Below are 18,987 nucleotides of genomic sequence, written 5' to 3' on the forward strand. Positions count from 1 at the left end.
TGGAGCAACTAAGCCCGTGCACCACAACTACTGAGCCTGCGCTCTAGAGCCCGCGAGCCACAACTACTGAAGCCCACGTGCCACAACTACTGAAGCCCGCGTGCCTAGAGCCCGTGCTCCGCAACAATAGAAGCCACCACAATGAGAAGCCTGTGCACCGCAATGAAGAGTAGCCCCCGCTCGCTGCAACTAGAGAAAACCTGTGCGCAGCAATGAAGACCCAACACAGCCAAAAAATAATAATAATAAAATAAATAAATAAGTAAATAAATAAAAGAAATAACACCAAGTAAAATGCCTCATATATGGATTCCTGCAGTTACAGGTAAGTCCAATGTTTTAGAAAAAGTAAACAAAGAAAGCAGTCTATCTGGGAAATATTTAAGGACTGTCTGACCTGGAGTTACAAAAAGACACTCCCTTGTCTCAAGGTGGGACAAATGTGTGGTACCATTTACATTCCAGATCTCCAAAAGGGATCAGGCTGAGGGAGATTCCAGTTGAGCCTACACCCTTACTTAGCTCTTTTCCTTGCCTTGTACTCTATCATTAAACTTCTCCTGATAATTTCCCCTAAATAAATCATATGTCGTTGAACCCTATGTCAGGTTCTGCTTTTGCAAAACCCAACCTTAGGCAGAACACATTTGGTCAAAACCTAAAATATTCATCATGTTAAGTATGTCAGTGATATTAAATTTCTTTTCCATGAGAATATGAGCAAAGGCCAGGTAACCTGCCTTAAATGTGTAACTGCAGAATCAGACTAAAACTGGCCCTATCCTGTTTGTAACAAGATACTCAGTTGTTTCACAAAGACAACAGAATAAAACCACAAGTTACGTGGCCAAACCATGCACTAAGATTTCAACCACAAACAACACCCAGAACCATAGTTTCTCCCCCTGTCCCTGCATGTAATTCTCTTCTTTTAGAGTGACTTTGTCTGGTTTTGGTATCAGGGCAATGGTGGCCTTGTAGAATAAATTTGGGAGTGTTCCATCCTCTTCAATGTTTTGGAATAGTTTGAAAAGGACTTGTATTAGCTCTTCTTTATATGTTTGGTAGAATTCCCCTGTGAAGCTGTCCAGTCCTGAAGTTTTGTTTCCTGGGATTTTTTTAAATTCCAGAAAACCAGAATATACATACTTTTCAAGTGCGCATGGAACATTCTCTAGGATAGACCACATACTAGGACACAAAACAAGCCTCAACAAATTTAAGAAAATAGAAATTATTTAAAGTGTCTTTTTTTTACCACAATGGTATAAAGTTAGAAATCAACCACAGAAAGAAAAATGAGGAAAAAAATGATTACACAGAGACTAAACAACAATACTACTAAAAAAGCAATGGGTCAACGATGAAATCAAACAGGAAATCAGAAAATACCTTGAGATGAATGACAATGAAAACACAGCCTTACAAAATCTGAGATGTAGCAAAAGCAATTCTAAGAGGGAAGTTGATAGCGATACAGGCTTTCCTCAACAAGCAAACAAACAAAATCTCAAAAAAAAACCCCAACCTAACCTACCACCTAAAAGAATTAGAAAAAGTAGAACAAGCAAAACCCAAAGTCAGCAGAAGGAACGAAATTATAAAAGTAAGAGAGGAAATAAATAGAGATTAAACAAACAAAAAACAAGAGAAAAGATCCATAAGACCATGAGATGGTGTTTTGAAAGGATAAACAAAATTGAAAACCTCTAGTCAGACTCACCAAGAAGAAAAGAGAAACGACCCAAATAAACAAAAGAAGAAATCAAAGAGGAGAAATAACCACTGATACCACAGAAAAACAAAACAAAAAAAATAAGAAATTACTATGATATGCCAACAAATTGGAAAACTTAGAAGAAATGGACAAGTTTCTAGAAACACAGAGCCTGCCAAAATTGACAAGAAGAAAGATAATTTGAACAGACCAATCACTAGAAGTGAAATACAATCTGTAGTTTAAAAAAAAAAAATTCCCTGCAAACAGAAGTACAGGACCAGAAGGCTTCACTGTGGAATTCTACCAAACATACACAGAAGAACCTATACTGATCGTTCTCAAACTCTTCTGAAAGAGTGAAGAGGGAACCCTCCCAAAGTTACCAACACCCTGATACCAAAATCAGACAGACAATACCAAAAAAGAAAATCCCCCAGGGTAAAACCCATAATAGTCTGGAGTGAAAGAGACTTGCAATCTATGGCTCTACCATGGTCCCACCACTTCCAAGCAATATGAGCTGTATGTCACCCCATCTACCTGTGCCCCATGTTCTCATCTACAAAATGCTCATTCATTTGCCCTGCCTACCTGGGAAGGTTTTTTTAAAAATTATTTATTTATTTATTTAATTTTGGATGTGTTTGGCCTTTGTTGCTGCACGTGGGCTTTCTCTAGTTGTGGTAAGCAGGAGCAACTCTTTGTTGCGGTGCGCAGGCTTCTCATTGCAGTGGCTTCTCATTGCAGAGCACGGGCTCTAGGCACATGGATTTCAGTAGTTGTGGTGTGTGGGCTTCAGTAGTTGTGGCTCGCAGACTCTACAGCGCAGGCTCAGGAGTTGTGGCACACAGGCTTAGTTGCTCCGCGGCACGTGGGATCTTCACGGACCAGGGATCAAACCCCCTGGGAAGGTTTTTAAGTGTGGTGATGTAAAAGCATTTTGTAAACATCTAAGCATTCTACCAATTTAAATGACTTTGAAAAAGAAGAAAAAAGAAAGAAAAGAAAATCACAGGCCAATATATTTGATGAATATAGATACAAAAATTCTCAACAAAATGTTAGCAACCAAATCCAACAACACAAAAAAAAGATCATACACCATGATCTAGTTGGATTCATCCCAGAGTCACAAGGATGGTTCAACATATACAAATCAACCAATGTGATACATCACATCAAAAAAAGAAAAGACAAAAACCACAGATCATCTCAATAGATACAAAAAAAATTTTGATAAAATTCAATGTCCATTCATGATAAAAAAAACTCTTACCAAACTGGGTATAGAGGGAACATATCTCAACATAATAAAAACCACTTATGACAAACCCACAGCCCGTATAATACTCAATGGTGAAAAGCTGAAAGGCTTCCCACTAAATTCTGGAAAAAGACAAGGATGCCCACACTCACCACTTCTATTCAACATAATATTGGAAGTCCTAGCTACAGCAATCAGACAAGAAAAAGGTAAAGAGGTAAAATGGTCATTATATGCAGATGACATGATACTCTATATAGAAAACCCTAAAGATTCCACACAAAAACTATGAGGACTAATTAATTAATTCAGCAAGGTAGCAGGATACAAGAGTAATATACAGAAACCTGTTGCATTTCTTTACAATAACAATGAAGTATCAGAAAGTAAAAAAACAAAATCCTATTTAAAATCACATCAAAAATAAAATAAAATAAAATACCTAGGAATAAACCTGACCAAGGAAGTGAAAGATACTGATACTATAAAACATTAATAAAGGAAACTGAAGATGATTCAAAGGAATGGAAAGATATCCCATGCTCTTGGATTGGAAGAATTAATAGTGTTAAAATTGCCATACTAGCCAAAGCAGTCTACAGATTTAATGTGATCCCTATCAAATTACCCATGACATTTTTCACATAATTAGAACAAATAATCCTAAAATTTATATGGACCCACAAAAGACCCAGAATTGCAAAAGCAATCCTGAGTAAAAAGAACAAAGCTGGAGGCATAACCCACTGGACTTCAGACAATACTATAAAGCTATAGTAATCAACACAGTGGGGTATTGACACAAAAACAGACACATAGATCAATGCAACAGAATAGAGAGCCCAAAATAAACCCACACACCCACAGTCAATTAATCTTCAACAAAGGAGGTAAGAATATATAATGGGAAGCAGACAAGCTCTTCAGCAAAGGATGTTGGGAAAGGTGGACAGCTGCATGTAAATCAATGAAGTTAGAACACACCCTTACACCATACACAAAAATAAACTCAAAATGGCTTAAAGCCTGGGACTTCCTGGCGGTCCAGTGGTTAAGACTTTGTGCCTCCACTACAGGAGGCACGGGTTTGATCCCTGGTCGGGGAATTAAGATCCTGCATGCTTTGAGGTGCAGAAAAAAAAAAAAAAAAAGGCTTAAAGGCTTAAGCATATGATACCATAAAACTCCTATAACAGAACATAGGCAAAACATTCTCTGACATAAATCATATTAATGTTTTCTTAGGTCATTCTCCCAAGGCAAAAGAAATAAAAGCAAAAATAAACAAATGGGACCTAATCAAACTTATAAGCATTTGCACAGCAAAGGAAACCATAAACAAAAAGAAAAGACAATCTACAACTGGGAGAAAATATTTGCAAATGATGCAACTGACAAGGGGTTAATTTCCAAAATATACAAACAGCTCAAAAAACTCAATATAAAAAAACAAACAAATAAACAACACAATAAAAAATGTGCAGAAGACCAAAATAGACATTTCTCCAAGAAGACATAAAGATGGCAAACAGGCACATGAAAAGATGCTCAACACTGCTAATTATTAGAGAAATGCAAATCAAAACTATAATAAGGTATCACCTCACACCAGTCAAAATGGCTATCATTAAAAAGTCTACAAATAATAAACGCTAGAGAGGGTGTAGAGAAAAGGGAACCCTCCTTCACTGTTGGTGGGAATGTCAACTGGTGCAGCCACTATGGAAAACAGTATGGAGGTTCCTTAAAAAAACTAAAAACAAAGCTACCATATGATCCAACAATCCCGCTCCTGGGCATATATCAAGAAAAGATGAAAACTCTAATTCAAAAGGATACATGCACCTGAATGTTCATAGCAGCACTATTCATAATAGCCAAGACATGGAAGCAACCCAAGTGTCCATCAACAGATGAATGGATAAACAAGTTGTGGTATATATACACAATGGAATATTACTCAGCCATAAAACAAGAATGAAATATTGCCATTTGCAGCAACATGGATGGACCTAGAGATTATTATACTGAGTGAAGTAAGTCAGACAGAGAAAGAAAAATATTATAGGATATCACTTATATGTGGAATCTAAAGAAAAATATAAATGAATTTATTTACAAAACAGGAACAGACTCACAGACATAGAAAACAAACTTATGGTTACCAAAGGGGATGGGGGGAGAGGGGGAAATTAGGAGTATGGGATTAACAGATACACACTAATACAGATAAACAACAAAGATTTATTGTATAGCACAGGGAACTATATTCCGTATCTTGTAATAAGCTATAATAGAAAAGAATCTGAAAAAATTATATATATGTAACTGAATCACTTTGCTGTATACCTGAAACTAACACAATATTGTAAATCAACTATATTTCAATTAAAAAAAAAAAAAAGAGCTTCCCTGGTGGTGCAGTGGTTAAGAATCCGCCTGCCAATGCGGGGAACACAAGATCGAGCCCTAGTCCGGGAAGATCCCACATGCCGCAGAGCAACTAAGCCCGTGAGCCACAACTGCTGAAGCCCGCGCACCTAGAGCCCACGCTCCGCAAAAAGAGAAGCCACTGTAATGAGAAGCCTGCACACCGCAGTGAAGAATAGCCCCACTCGCTGCAACTAGAGAAAGTCTGCGCGCAGCAACAAAGACCCAACGCAGCCAAAAATAAATAAATCAATCAATTTTAAAAAAGAAAAAAGTCTCTCCAGATTTTGGTAACTTGAAACTTTCGAGTTTTGCTAAGTTAAGTTAAATGATGGAAGTTTATTGACTATCTAGATCATTCCCAAATAAGACACTGGGAAATTAATTACTGAACATAGGCTTCCTTCTACAGGGAAATTAAAGATATTTAGGACTATTAATAAATATGTTTGGCCAGGGACTTTCCTGGTGGCGCAATGGTTAAGAATCTGCCTGCCAATGCAGGGGACACAGGTTCGATCCCTGGTCTGGGAAGATCCCACATGCCGCGGAGCAACTAAGCCCGCGTGCCACAACTACTGAGCCCGTGTGCTTCAACTACTGAAGCTCACACGCCTAGAGCCTGTGCTCCGCAACGAGAAGCCACCGCAATGAGAAGCCCGCGTACCCCAGCGAAAAGTAGCCCCTACTCGCCACCAGTAGAGAAAGCCCACGCACAGCAATGAAGACCCAACACAGCCAAAAATAAACTTAAAAAATATATATGTTTGGTGCCACAGGAGACATTTTCTATAAGAAAGCACTTATAAATAGTATTTATAAGTTTGCCAACTTACAGAATGCTAATGTAAGAGATAGTTCAAAATTGCTTGCTTCTTAGTTGTCACTAGAAATTAAGGTTTTAAAGATGAATAATTCTAATTAACATATGTAATGAAAAACACTAAAAATTAGTCAGGAAAACATCTTTGTATGCAAGAAAAAAGAAGGTACAAGGAAAGGAAATACACTTAGTTAAGAGAAAGTAATTTTGACCTAAAGAGAGGTTAAAAAGAGAGAGATAAAGAGAAGGCATAGGACAAAATCTGAAGGTAAAAAAGGAAGTTATAGAAGGTCTGTGGAAAAGAAACCCTGGGGGAAGGGGGGAGGGCTTTGTGTGTGGTCAGGAGTAAGAATAGAATAAATTTAATTGAGTAAATGAATTTTAAGAGTAAGATGGTGCTAAAACCTAAATTTGGTTTCGTCTCTGTTGAGGACAGTGTTTTCTTAGAATACTGTTCAGCTATTGGGACTTCCCTCGCAGTTCAGTGGTTAAGACTCTGCCTTCCAAAGTAGAGGGTGCAGGTTCAATCCCTGGTTGGGGAGCTTAGATCCTACATGCCTCATGGCCAAAAAACCAAAACATAAAAAAAAAGAAGCAATATAGTAACAAATTCAATAAAGACAAATATATACATATATTGTTCAGCTATTGATAGCAGATTGTAAAGCTTCTTTATCTTTTTAGTAATCTATTATAACTTCCTGTATTTGCCTTTGAAATCTTTTATTTATTGTCACTTTGGTAAAGTGAATACTTAAACACGTTTGACAGTGACTTATGATACTTCTTAGTCAAGTGTTTTAAAACCTTTTTGATATTTTTGACAAAATTCCCAAGGATCAAATTCTAATTCAGTTTCTTCTGACCTCTAGTGGGCCTCTGAAGAATCTCAGAGCCAGAGATATTAAGCTAATTAGGATTATTTGCTATGTTAAATTACATGGGAAGCATTGCCAAATGAGTGGTGATAAACCCTCCCAGGTTATAATGTATGGGTAAATGCCTTTGATATAAATATTCTAGATATTATATGAAATTTCTAAAATTTGACTATGTTCTATTAGTCATAATTCTTAAAGTAAAAAAGAATTCCACAAGTATAATGAAAATAGGTTACAGAATTAGAAAATGAAGCAGAATAAGAAAATGGACAAGGGAAATAACCAGGAATATTGAGAGGAACCACAAGGTGAAGTTAAATAACAAAAACATATGTCAACAGAGTTCAGCATGGGAATTTGGAAGTTTGCATAAACCTGAGAGTCTGACAACCATGACATTGTTGAGGTCATGGGTCAATCCACTCATAATGACCTCCAGTGAGTTACAGGTAGTAATGACTGATAACTTCCCCTTATCATAGAGGTTCTGTGGAGACACAGGTAGGGTCTAATTTAAATGCCCTGTTCTCACTGAGTGTAGGTTGATTCAATTCTTCTAAGAGGGTGTCTGGTCCAATTTTTTTTCTCTCTAAAAAAATTATAAATGGGGGCCTTCCCTGGTGGTCCAGTGGTTAAGACTTCGCTTTCCAATGCAGTGGGCGCGGGTTCGATCCCTGGTCAGGGAGCATAGATCCACATGCCTTGTGCCAAAAAAACCAAAACATAAAAACAGAAGCAATATTGTAACAAATTCAATAAAGACTTTAAAAATGGTCCACATCAAACCAAGAAAATCTTTTAAAAAAATTATGTCGTTGAGATGAAATCACAATAAGGCAAAGAGGATCGATATAGAGGTAGACGATAGACAGATAGATGACAGAAGAATGGATCCATTTTTATAGGTGAGGAATGGAAGCCGAGGCCCTAGGAGGGTAGAGTGTTGATTACTATGATAAAGAGAACATCCAGGTACTTGAGATGCAATGAACAGCCTTCCACCAAGGATAAAAATTTAGAGACACATCATTAAAGTCTCCATGACAGAACATGCCCCTCATCAGCAGATACCACACAGACACTAGGCATCTACTCAGAGTAGGAACTCATCTTCTTCATCTTATTACTCACAACCTACCTTATCTTGAAGCCTCTACAGTGAACCCTGTTTATGGTCAGTGTGTTTAGTGAGAAGCCAGTGAGACAAGTTTCAAAACAATGCAACTGAGGAGAGAGGGGAAGTGTCAGGCTCTCCTGATGTACGTTGATGAGGGGCAACATGCCTCTGGTTTCCTCAGCAAATTCCTTTCCTGATTTTATGGCTTTGTTCTTATCTGTCTGTCTATATCTATGTATCTATATATATAACCTACCTAAGGCGGTTCCTTTTTTTATTGTCCTGACATCAGGAAGTGAAATTTATTTTAAGAATATTCTCGGGTTTCCTGACATAAATGTTTTCTAAGAATCAGATACCTGAAGAGATACTTACCAAATGCGTATTCGCTCCCGTAACAAGGACTGCCGTGGCAGAAACTGAGAGTCTGCAATGGGGACACGAAAGCCCGAGATAAATGTTCAGAACCCAATGATGTCATCTGCTCTTGGAAGTGATTACCACATCACTTGTAAGTGCACTGACAGTGTCTGCAGACAGAGAGGAGACAAACTCTGAAAAACATTTGGGACTGTGTAACTACCAAGAGCTATTAAAAGTGCTTAATGAGATAGATATCAGGATTTCCCTGCTGATCCAGGAAGGTTATCCTTCCACTGCAAGGAGAGCGGGTTTGATCCCTGGTCGGGGAACTAATATCCCGCATGTCGCATAGCCAAAAAAAAAAAAAAAAAAAAGATAGATATGCATCAGGAGTGGCAGAAATTGATGGCGGAAAACCGGTTTTTGAAATAAACAATCAAAATCCCAATGGAATGTGAGAAAAAAAAACCCTCTGAGATCTAATAAGAGAAGGAAGCCAATAAGATAACTATTGGGACTTTTTAGTTGATTTAAAGGCTTTTTGCAAAATATGATTTGTCCCATAACTCAGAGCATTGAGGGTAGTGAAACTGAATGAAAAGGCAGGGTGAGGAGAAAGGCAGGGTAAGGAGAGTTAGAAAGTATACCCACAGTTGTGCAATTGAACGTTAAATCAGCGTTGTCGTTTTGTTATGTATTTCAAGACATCAATATGTACCATAGGTGTTTCAGACATGTTTCTAGGAATATGGAATATATCAGTGCACAACATGTAAATACATATTCCCCTACTGGAACTTAGTCTGTATTTGATAGAAATATACAATAAACAGTTCATCTATGATATTAAATTGCATAGTGTAATAGAAGGTGATGGGTTCTAAGGAAGTAAGAAGGGCAGCAAATGGGTGATGAAAAAATTAATTTATGATGGGTCCAGACACTAAACTGAGTGTCCATATTTGGACTCATAGTGAAGATGAAAACTGCGGACATATTTTAGGTGGTTTATTTCTTCCCTTCCAATTGCTACATATTCATTATTTTGCCTTTTTTTTTTTTTCGTATTGAATGAAATTGGAACTCCAGGATGATACTAAATAAGAGAACAAAGAGCAGCTGTCCTCCTTTTATTCTAATGGGAATACTTTAATAATGGTTCAAAGGGATAGTATTTCTAATAGCTCTTTGCAGATGTTATTTATAAGATTAAGAAGGATCACTACTAGGGAGTTCCGTGGTGACCTAGTGGTTAGGATTCCGGGCTTTCGCTGCTGTGGCCCAGGTCCAATCCCTGGTCAGGGAACTGAGGTCCCACAGGTCGCCCAAAAAGAAAAAAAAAAAAAATCACTTCTATCCTTAGTTTTATATCTCTCTAAGTGTAATAGGTATGAACAATTCATAAATTGAAGATTTCTTTTTTTAAATTCCCTTTCACAATATCATAAGATGTAGAAAATACCTGGAGATGTTTAAGTTACCTGGAGATGTTTAAGACCTACAAACAGAAAACTAAAAAAGACTGCTAACAGAAATTAAGCAAGATCTAAATAAAAGGAGATCTATCAAGTTTATAGATTGGGACACTCAGTATCTCTTTCTAACTTGAAGATTAAATGCAATCCCAGTCAAAATTCTAGTAGGATTTTTTTGTGATGCACAAATTGAAAAGTGGATTCTAAGCTTCATATTGAGGAATTCCCTGGTGATCCAGTGGTTAGGACTCTGCACTTCCACTGCAGGGGGCACGGGTTCAATCCCTGGTTGGGGAAGTAAGATCCTGCATGCCACAGCATGGCCAGAAAAAAACCCAATAAATAAATAAATAAATAAAGTCCTTCTCTGGAAAAGTGACTAAAATGAGACCAAGTCTGGAAGAATATTGGTAAATATTTCCATTAGAGGACCTTAATCAATAATCCATGAAGAAACATCAAAACTCAGTAATTAAGATGACAAAATTACATGAACAGAAATTTCAAAAAAGAAATATGGCTGTCTGATTCACTTTGCTGTACACCTGAAACACAACATTGTAAATTAGCTATACTCCAATAAAAATTAAAAAAAAAAAAAAAAGAAATACGGTTGGAAATTAACATATGGAAAACCACTCACATTGTGTCAATAGGGAAATGTTAGTTAAAATCACTAGATACACCTATGACATCACTGAAATTAAAAGCCTGAACATACCAAGTGTTGGTAAAAATGTAAAGAACAGGAACTCATGTACTGGTGCTTCTTGTGAGACTATAAAAAATACTACCATTTTAGAAAAGTCTGACTGGCCACATATAAGGTATACATTCACCTACTCTACTACATAGGAATTGTGCTGCTAGATATTAACTCAAGTGAAGGAAAGCATAAGTCCAGAAGGCATTGCCCCAGTGTGAACTTTGTTTTTTATGAGCTTGGAGGTACCTACAAAGAACTACATTCATAAGGCTTTTCTCTAGTGTGGATTCTCTGATGGACAACAAGACTTCTTCTGTAGACAAAGACTTCCCCACATTCACTGCACATATAAGGCCTTTCTCCAGTGTGGATTCTCTGGTGGACAACAAGACTTGTTTTGTAAGTGAAGGGCTTCCCACATTCGCTGCATTTAAAAGGCTTTACTCCAGTGTGGACTTTTTGGTGCTGAACAAGTGTATACTTGCGCATGAAGGCTTTTTCACATTCATTACACTTATAGGGTCTTTCTCCAGTATGGATTCTCTGGTGCTCAGCAAGTTTAACTTTGCCGTTGAGAGCTTTCCCACATTCGCTGCACTCATAACGCCTTCGTGCAGTGTGAACATTCTCATGTCTATTGAGGGCAAAGCTGCTTGTAAAGAATTTCCCACATTTGTTACACCCATAAGCCTTTTCTAAAGTGTGAATTCTCTTATGCACAATAAGACTTCCTTTGTAGACATAGGCTTTCCCACATTCACTGCACATGTAAGGCCTTTCTCCAGTGTGGATTCGCTGGTGATAAAGAAGCCTTTTTTTGAAGACAAAGGACTTTCCACATTTGCTACACCCATAAGGCCTTTCTCCACTGTGGATCTTCTGGTGCACAAGAAGGTTATTTTTGTAAAGGAAGCACTTTCCACATTCACTGCACTTATGCGGATTTTCTCCAGTGTGGATTTTTTGGTGCTGAACAAGTGAATCCTTGCGAAGGAAGGCTTTCCCGCATTCATTACACTCATATGGTCTTTTTCCAGTGTGGATTCTCTGGTGCTCAAAAAGTTTATATTTGTGGGCAAAGACTTTCCCACAATTACAGCACTCATAAGGCCTTTCTCCTGTGTGAACTTTCCGATGATGAATAAGACTGGAGCTGTGTCTAAAGAACTTCCCGCAGTCACTGCACGCATAAGGTTTTTCTCCAGTGTGAACTCTCAGGTGCTCTGTGAATTTAAACTTTTTACTGAAGGCTTTGCCACATTCGCTGCACTCGTGATGCCCTTGCCCAGGGTGAGAGACCTCCCTGCTCTGTCTGCTTCTACGTGGATGCTCTCCATCGTGGGAGGGCTGGTGCTGGGGAAAGCCCAAGCTGCCTAGGAAAGCCTTCTCAACCTCTCCGCATGTGAACATATTGTCAGCCAAGTACAAAACATCTTTCTCCGCCAGGGCACTCGTATCAGAAGTCAGAGGCTTCAGGCTAGATGGCTCCAGTTTTGGATTCCTGTCTTCTGTCACGTGTTCTACAGAAACACATTGTTCAGAAACGGCCTCCTCAACTTCTACTCCATGCCAACAACCTGAAAAGAAAACAAAAAAATACTGATAAAGTGCACGGAGACTTTTGTGGGACAGGAGCCCATTACAGCTTTTTGTATGACACATCAGAGAAGAAGTCCATGGTGTAGGATTCAAACAAGGCAGGCAGACAGGTGGCAGAAGGGGCTACTGTGAGTACTAGACTTCTGATGGTCACAGAAGAGGGAGAGATCTTATAACAGCAAGAACACAGGACACCAGGATATGGCACTGTAGTAGGAGTAGAGGCCTGGAACAACCCACTCCTCGGCCAACGGTGTTCAGCAGGATTTTTCGGTGGTGACAAGTGTACTGGGTAGAATGTGTGTCCCACTCCAGGAAAAGGCATTCACACCCTTCACACCTGACTACCAAGAGTTCAAGGACTATATAAGTACTTTCACCTCCCAAGATACATTAAGAAGAGACTACTAGACAACATTGCAGAGTGAGAGGAAAAGGAGAAATATGGATGACACTGAGATAGAAAGAGCCAGGAGAAAGAACTCACAGTAGATACATAAAAGGGGCAAAGTGTCAAAATGGGGAAGAACGATAGAATGAGGTACAGCCATGATGAGTTTAACTAAAATAGTCGTGGAGAAAGGACATTTCCCTGTAGGATTAGAACTCATCAATGTATCACGCCTTCCTACAGCTCCTACTCACCAGGCCCAGGATGCAATTAACCCTCCTCCTATGACTAGAGAGGGGCCTACCTCGTCAGGCACCCAGGGTTGCCTCCACCCCTCAGCTCAGGCTGGGTGACTATGAACCCTACCAGATCAAAGTCCTCAGAGGAAAATAGGGCCATTAGGAGAAAGACACTGGCCCAGAGTGAACCAAACAATGACAGACTTCAGGAAAAAAAAGTATCACTAGAAGAACCTTAAGGAGTCTTGCAAACATAATCTAGGGTTGACCACAAATGTTGACCATGTAAGTGTCTGTAATTTCTGACACAGGCAGTGCAAAAAAAAAGGGTTAGAACGTGTGATACGGATCTTGCACACATCTGAACAGTCAACACAACAAGCGGTGGCAAAGCTAAGTGGTATCAGTCGGGCAGGCTTCAAGCCTATGAAACCAAAGCCTTCTGTGAAAGGCTTCAGCACCTATGGTATAGGGCTGAACACACACAGGGTGGGGGAACGCAGCTCAAGTGCCAGGAAGTCAGGGAAGTAAGCAGTGTCCAAGGTCCAGGCTGGGAAGGACAGAGTGAGCCATGCAAAAAGAAGGGCAGAGTCCCGTACGGGGCGATGGTGTGGGAACATGGGTCCTTACCCAGAGAGGCTATAAGTGACAGGTTCTCCAGCATCACGTCACAGTAGAGGAGTCTCTGAGCATCGTTAAGGAGACCCCACTCCTCCTGGGAGAAGGACACAGCCACATCCTCAAAGATCACATGGCCCTGTCATGAGGGGGACAAGTGAGTTCACAGCAGCTTCTGCAACCAGGACCCCCAGGTCATGGTCGTCCACCCCAGTGACCCAGCTCAGAGGACACATCAGGTCCTGATGCCACAGGAACCTGCTAGCGTTACATCATTCCGTTAAAACAGAGAGGGAGACAAGCAGTCTCACAGAGGCTCTGTGGTTGCCACACAGACCCCCAGCCACTCTCCTCAGAGTCGACTCTCCTGAGATCACACAGACCACCCCACATAAGATGACACTTGTGCTCAGCCCCCTGGAGTAAAGCCTGGGGACAAGGGCCCTGAGTCCATGCTCACACTCGCTCCCTCTCCATTGCCCAGCCCTGCAGGGTCACAGCTCCCTCACGTGCCAGACCGTGACACCCACCCCACCCCAGGCCACCACCTCGGCCTCAGGCCTTTAGCACCTCACCGTGTTCCCCACGTGCCACCCAGCACGCGGTGCTTCCCCAGGCCTCTGTGGGACCCGCTGCTACAGGCGGTCCCAGCACTGCTTTCCGTCCCCCAACCTGGCCTTGATCCCTGTTCCCACGTCAGCACCCAGACCTTGTGCAGGGTCAGATGCCCAGAGCCCTCGTCCTCCACAGTGTCCCACGTGCTGACCCCACACCACTCACCCCTTCCTCTCTCTGCTCCTCTCATTCCAAGCCCAGCCGCCCAGCCCCCCAGCCCAAGACCCTGTCCCAGCTGCGGTCATCTGCCCTCAGCTGGTCTGTCGTCCAGTCTCACTCTCTTCAGGCTCCAACCGCAGTCATCACAAGACTCTGAGCCTGTGGAGGGGAAACAATGCCCCAGGCCTTACCTCCCTGTCATCTCACCTCCATTCCTGCTTTGCCTCTCAATCCATACCTTATCCACCCCTTCGAATCCTGTGCCATGACCAGGACCTCCCCCGAGGCCACTCCCACCCCCCACACACTCATGGTCACTGCACTGCCTCATCCATCTTAGTGATGACAGCCACCCCTGTCCCTGTGCCCAGGGAGGTAAGCCAGTCCACGGAGAACACCCTCCCCAGCCTACAAATTTCATGGCACCCACACATGACCTGAGGGCCTGGAATCTGACCTGGTCCACATGCCATCCACCTGCTCAGGGGTATCTTCAGTTCTGAACCCCACCTTCCCTGAACTCCAGGTGTGTGTTTCCAGTGGCCCACTTGACACCTCCGGCAAGACACCCCGGCAATATCTCAGACTCAGCATGGGGACATGGAACTCTGGACAGTCCTTCTGTCCATTACTCCTACTTCTGACTTCCCGTCTCAGACATGGCTTCCCCACCGTCACCTAGAGTCAAACATCTTGGGGTCATGTCAGACTACTCTCTCTCATCCTGTACAGCAGAAAATCAGCTCTACCACAAACGAGAATGAGAGACTCGCCTCCTCTCCTGCTACAGAGCCATTGCCAGGATCCAGTCACAATCGACATTTACCAGGACTGTGCCCTCCACTGGGCCCCCGGCTCCACCCTCATCCCCAGTCTTCCTCCTCTTGGCAGGCAGAGCAGCCTCTTCAGACCCAGCGTCAGATCACTTCCCTCCTCTGCGGCCAACGTGGCATGGACCCGCCCCCTCAGGAGAGACCCAGCTCCTCAGGCTGCCATCCCAGGAATGACTTATGCCCTCAGTCTTTATCAGCCCACGTCATGGGTCCTGCAGTTCCCTGAACACTCCCCTCTCAGTCTCATCTCCAGGCTGTGCCCAAGGACACGTCACCACTTGACCTTCTCCACTGGACACATGGGAACACCTCTGTACAACTTCTGGCTTTGATTAATGGTCCTGTGCCTGAGATGATGCCAGGGCCCAGACCTAAGGGCCCACAATCCCAGGACAACACTGTCTCCTATATCTGTGAGTCAGGACCAGGGGTAGGGATGACGTCTGGGTAGGTACTGGGGTTTCTTCCACTTACCTGTCCAGGGACCATAAATGCTGCTGCTACCATGCGAACCTGTGAAAAGAGGGAGTATCTGAGATAAAGGTGATCATGGTGTGGATGTAAAGGCTGAACTGTTTCCTCCCTTCCTTTTCCTGGGGATGAGTGATCTCAGGCTGACCTCTGACCTCGGATCCTCAGTCTTCAGAGATATAACTTGACAACTCTATGGTCCTGAACAAAAAGACTCAACCTCCCTGAGACTCAGTGTCTTTATGCGTAAAATGGCAACATTTATGGTGCCTATCTCATGATGTTAGTGTAGACATCAAATGCATTAGTGCATATCTGATGCTAAGACTGAGCTATTACAGAACACAGGATTAACATTTCTGTAAATGTTTTTGAAAACTGGGTATTTCCTACATGTCTTTCAAGTCATTATATAAATGTGACTTTTAATCAATACCTTGAGATTTCTGTGATTCCCTATCTGACACCAAATATATGATGTCTCTTCCACCACCAATGATCTGATTCTGTGATATCAACTGGGTGACCGACATTTAATCATATTCTGACACTACCTGAGGTTAGGGACAGAATTTGAAGGTTTAAGGACTCAGTCCCACAAGACTGCCCTCTTTAGAGAGGCCAGTTCCAATCTCTGGTTCCCAGGTTAACGGTACTTCTGTTCTACTTGACTACAAATTCAGGATTTCCCATGAACCTTTCCTAAGTTATGATAATTTGCTAAAAGGACCCACAAAAGTTAGGAAAACAGTTTTCTTTTTTTTCTGGTTTATTATAATGGATACAACTTAGGAACAGCCCAATGGAAGAGATATCTAGGTCTGGGGGGGTGGGGTGCTGGAGGGCACCAGGGTGTTTCCAGGCCCTTTCAGTACATGCCACCCTCCCAGCACTTCCACAATTTCAATGTGTTCACCAATCTGAAGGAACCTTGAAATTCATTCTTCAGCAGTTTTTATACCTAATCTCTAGTTTCCTTCTGATCCTTGGGAGGCCCCAGGGTTGGGGGGGTGGGGGAGTGTATAAACTTCTAATTGCTTGGTTTTTCTGGTGACCAGTCCCATCCTGAGTCTACCTAGGGGCCCTGCCCTAAGTCACCTCATCGTAATAAACTCCTGTGTGACAAAAGGGGCTAGTTGTGAAAAAAAGTCCTAACCCCCAGGAAATTCCAAGGGGTTCAGAGCCCCTTCTATGCAAAGAGCCCAAGGCAAAAACTAAATTTTATATATATATGTATGTATATATATGTATTTATTAATTATTATTATTATTATTATACACAGACATATTAAGCAGTTATTATTTGCTTACACAAGATTAACTTGTTAAATCTATACCTTTTTAACTTTGTAGTTTCCTGGGAGAGCTGAGGCACCTCTGCCCTTGACTGGGCCTGGGCTTCAATGACTGGTCAACATTACCCACTTTTTGCTGGCTCAAAAATGAATGCACAGTTGGCTAAGTGTTCAGAGGAGTGAATCTACACAACCTCACACCTCCTTCTCCATCTCCATCCCAGGCAAGACTCCTTACTCCTTATACTTTTGCTTCCCCAGAAAGCTCTGGAACCACAGGACCCTCCCATCTTCAGGTAGCCTCAGAAAGTCTCACCTACTCTGCCTTGCCCGCCAGCCCCAGGTCTCTCTTCTTTCATCTCAGGTCCCCTTTCCCAAAAAAGTGACCAAACTTTCCCTTCTAAATTTGAGATTCTGACTTGGCTGGAGTCCAGGACTTAGTCTGTAACCACATGGACATCAGTGAGCCACAGACCTCCTCCTTCAATTCCAGACTACAGATTCCACCAGCCCCTATGTTACCTCAACTTTGGAATCTCAGAAGCAGCATGTCCCAAATCCAACTTTTAATCTCTCCCCTAAAACTGACTTCTCACATCAGTTGCTGGTCTCGTCTTCCAGATGCTCAGCCAAAAGAAAGTGTTTATTGTCCTTTACTCTGTCCTTAGGTCAGAGCCACATTCACTGCACCAGGAAATCCTGCCAATTATCTTTAAGAATTACTGAGAATCTTATTACTTATATTCCTTCGTAAAAAAATTAGTAAACAGAAACCTCAATTAGAGTTGGCACACCAGAAGGGGTCAGCCCTCACTAACCTGAAACAATAACGGAATCCAAAAGGATGAAGACTCCTTCTTTCCTGGAAAGGACTCAGCCAATGAGAAGCCATGGACTCTTTAAAAACAAAAAACCATGGACTCTTTGGTGGCTACAGCCCTTCTAACTTCCTTCTTTAATCTCCATAAAAGTGATAGCTCACCATGGCTGCACACCCCAATTGCAATTCCCTAATGATGGTGGGTGGGGAGGATGTGGGGGGGAGGACAGGGGCGGAGAGGGGGGAACCATCTTTGCAAGAGAAATAGCCATCAGTCTATTTGTTTCAGGTTAACAACTTGCATAGGCACCACTCTGGTCCAGAAGCCACCTTACTCTCTAGAGTGGAATGCACTGGGCTCTCCCAGGTCTCCCTGCCTCCACCCTCAGAAGCCAGTCTGTTCCAGTCTGTTCTCCCCTGAGCAGCCTTTGGAATACTTTAAAACTCTAACTCAGACCGTGTTCCTGATTTATTCACAACCCTCCACAGCTCCCAGAATGCTGACAGTTGGCCCAGACTGTTGACTCCTCCCTAAATTCTCTGTTCCCTGCAGAAATGACTCGAACCCCAGGTTTCCCAAATGCTCCCGGCTCTTGAGCACCTCCAAGGCTTTGCACGGGCCAAGCCCACAGCCTTTAACACGCTCCACACTGCGTCACACAGCCTGTCAGAAATGGGACCACCACACACGCACACCTAAAGTTCTGGAAGCAGGGGACTGAACCCCAGTGCCCTGAGCAGGAGACCCTCCCTGGGGGCTTGAGGATTTGGGTCAGGATCGGGGGTGTGTGGGCGGGGCGGAAGAGTCACCTGGGCCGGGTCCTGCACCGCGTTGGTTGACATAGGACCCCGTTGGCGCGGTGGTGCCAGGAGACGCGCAGGATAATGGCGGAGACCTAGGCCGAAAATCCCGGAAGCGGGTTCTGCAACCCGCTCACTCCTGGGCAGTGTCGACGGCGCCCCTCGGGCTCTTTCCAGTTTCTCTAAGCTCGGCTCCACGGAGTGATCCTGAGCCCCGGGTCCTGCAGACGGCAGCAAAAGCAGCCAAACGACCTCCATCAGGAAAGAGCTGGAAGTCCCGCCCACTCCTAGTTCACAATCCTGGAAGAGCCCCTGTTCGGGGCCTTCACTGGTGTGGAGAACAAGGCCGGTCCGCACACAGTCTCCT

The 18,987-nt window shown here is 42.5% G+C and overlaps 1 protein-coding gene across 12 annotated transcripts in view; it reads right to left on the minus strand.

The window, feature by feature from the left end:
- Nucleotides 1-18,987, minus strand: part of LOC309617261 (zinc finger protein 550-like) — a 148,315-nt gene that overhangs the window by 24,185 nt on the left and 105,143 nt on the right. For 7 of the 12 annotated variants that reach the window (XR_014237860.1, XR_014237861.1, XR_014237862.1 and 4 more), the window contains exons 4-8: nucleotides 18,630-18,841; nucleotides 15,708-15,746; nucleotides 13,639-13,765; nucleotides 11,030-12,356; nucleotides 8,611-8,765 (exon numbers count right to left, since the gene is read on the minus strand). Coding sequence is in view for 3 of the 12 variants with exons in the window: in XM_082369273.1 (XP_082225399.1) it covers nucleotides 9,272-9,338; nucleotides 11,030-12,356; nucleotides 13,639-13,765; nucleotides 15,708-15,746; nucleotides 18,630-18,878 (1,809 nt within the window). In the remaining 9 variants the exon portion in view is untranslated. The other 5 variants (XR_014237867.1, XR_014237868.1, XM_082369275.1 and 2 more) reach the window with 5 other exon arrangements.

The sequence above is a fragment of the Balaenoptera borealis genome (genome assembly GCF_965194805.1).
Source record: "Balaenoptera borealis genome assembly, chromosome: 19".
NCBI lineage: Eukaryota > Metazoa > Chordata > Mammalia > Artiodactyla > Balaenopteridae > Balaenoptera > Balaenoptera borealis.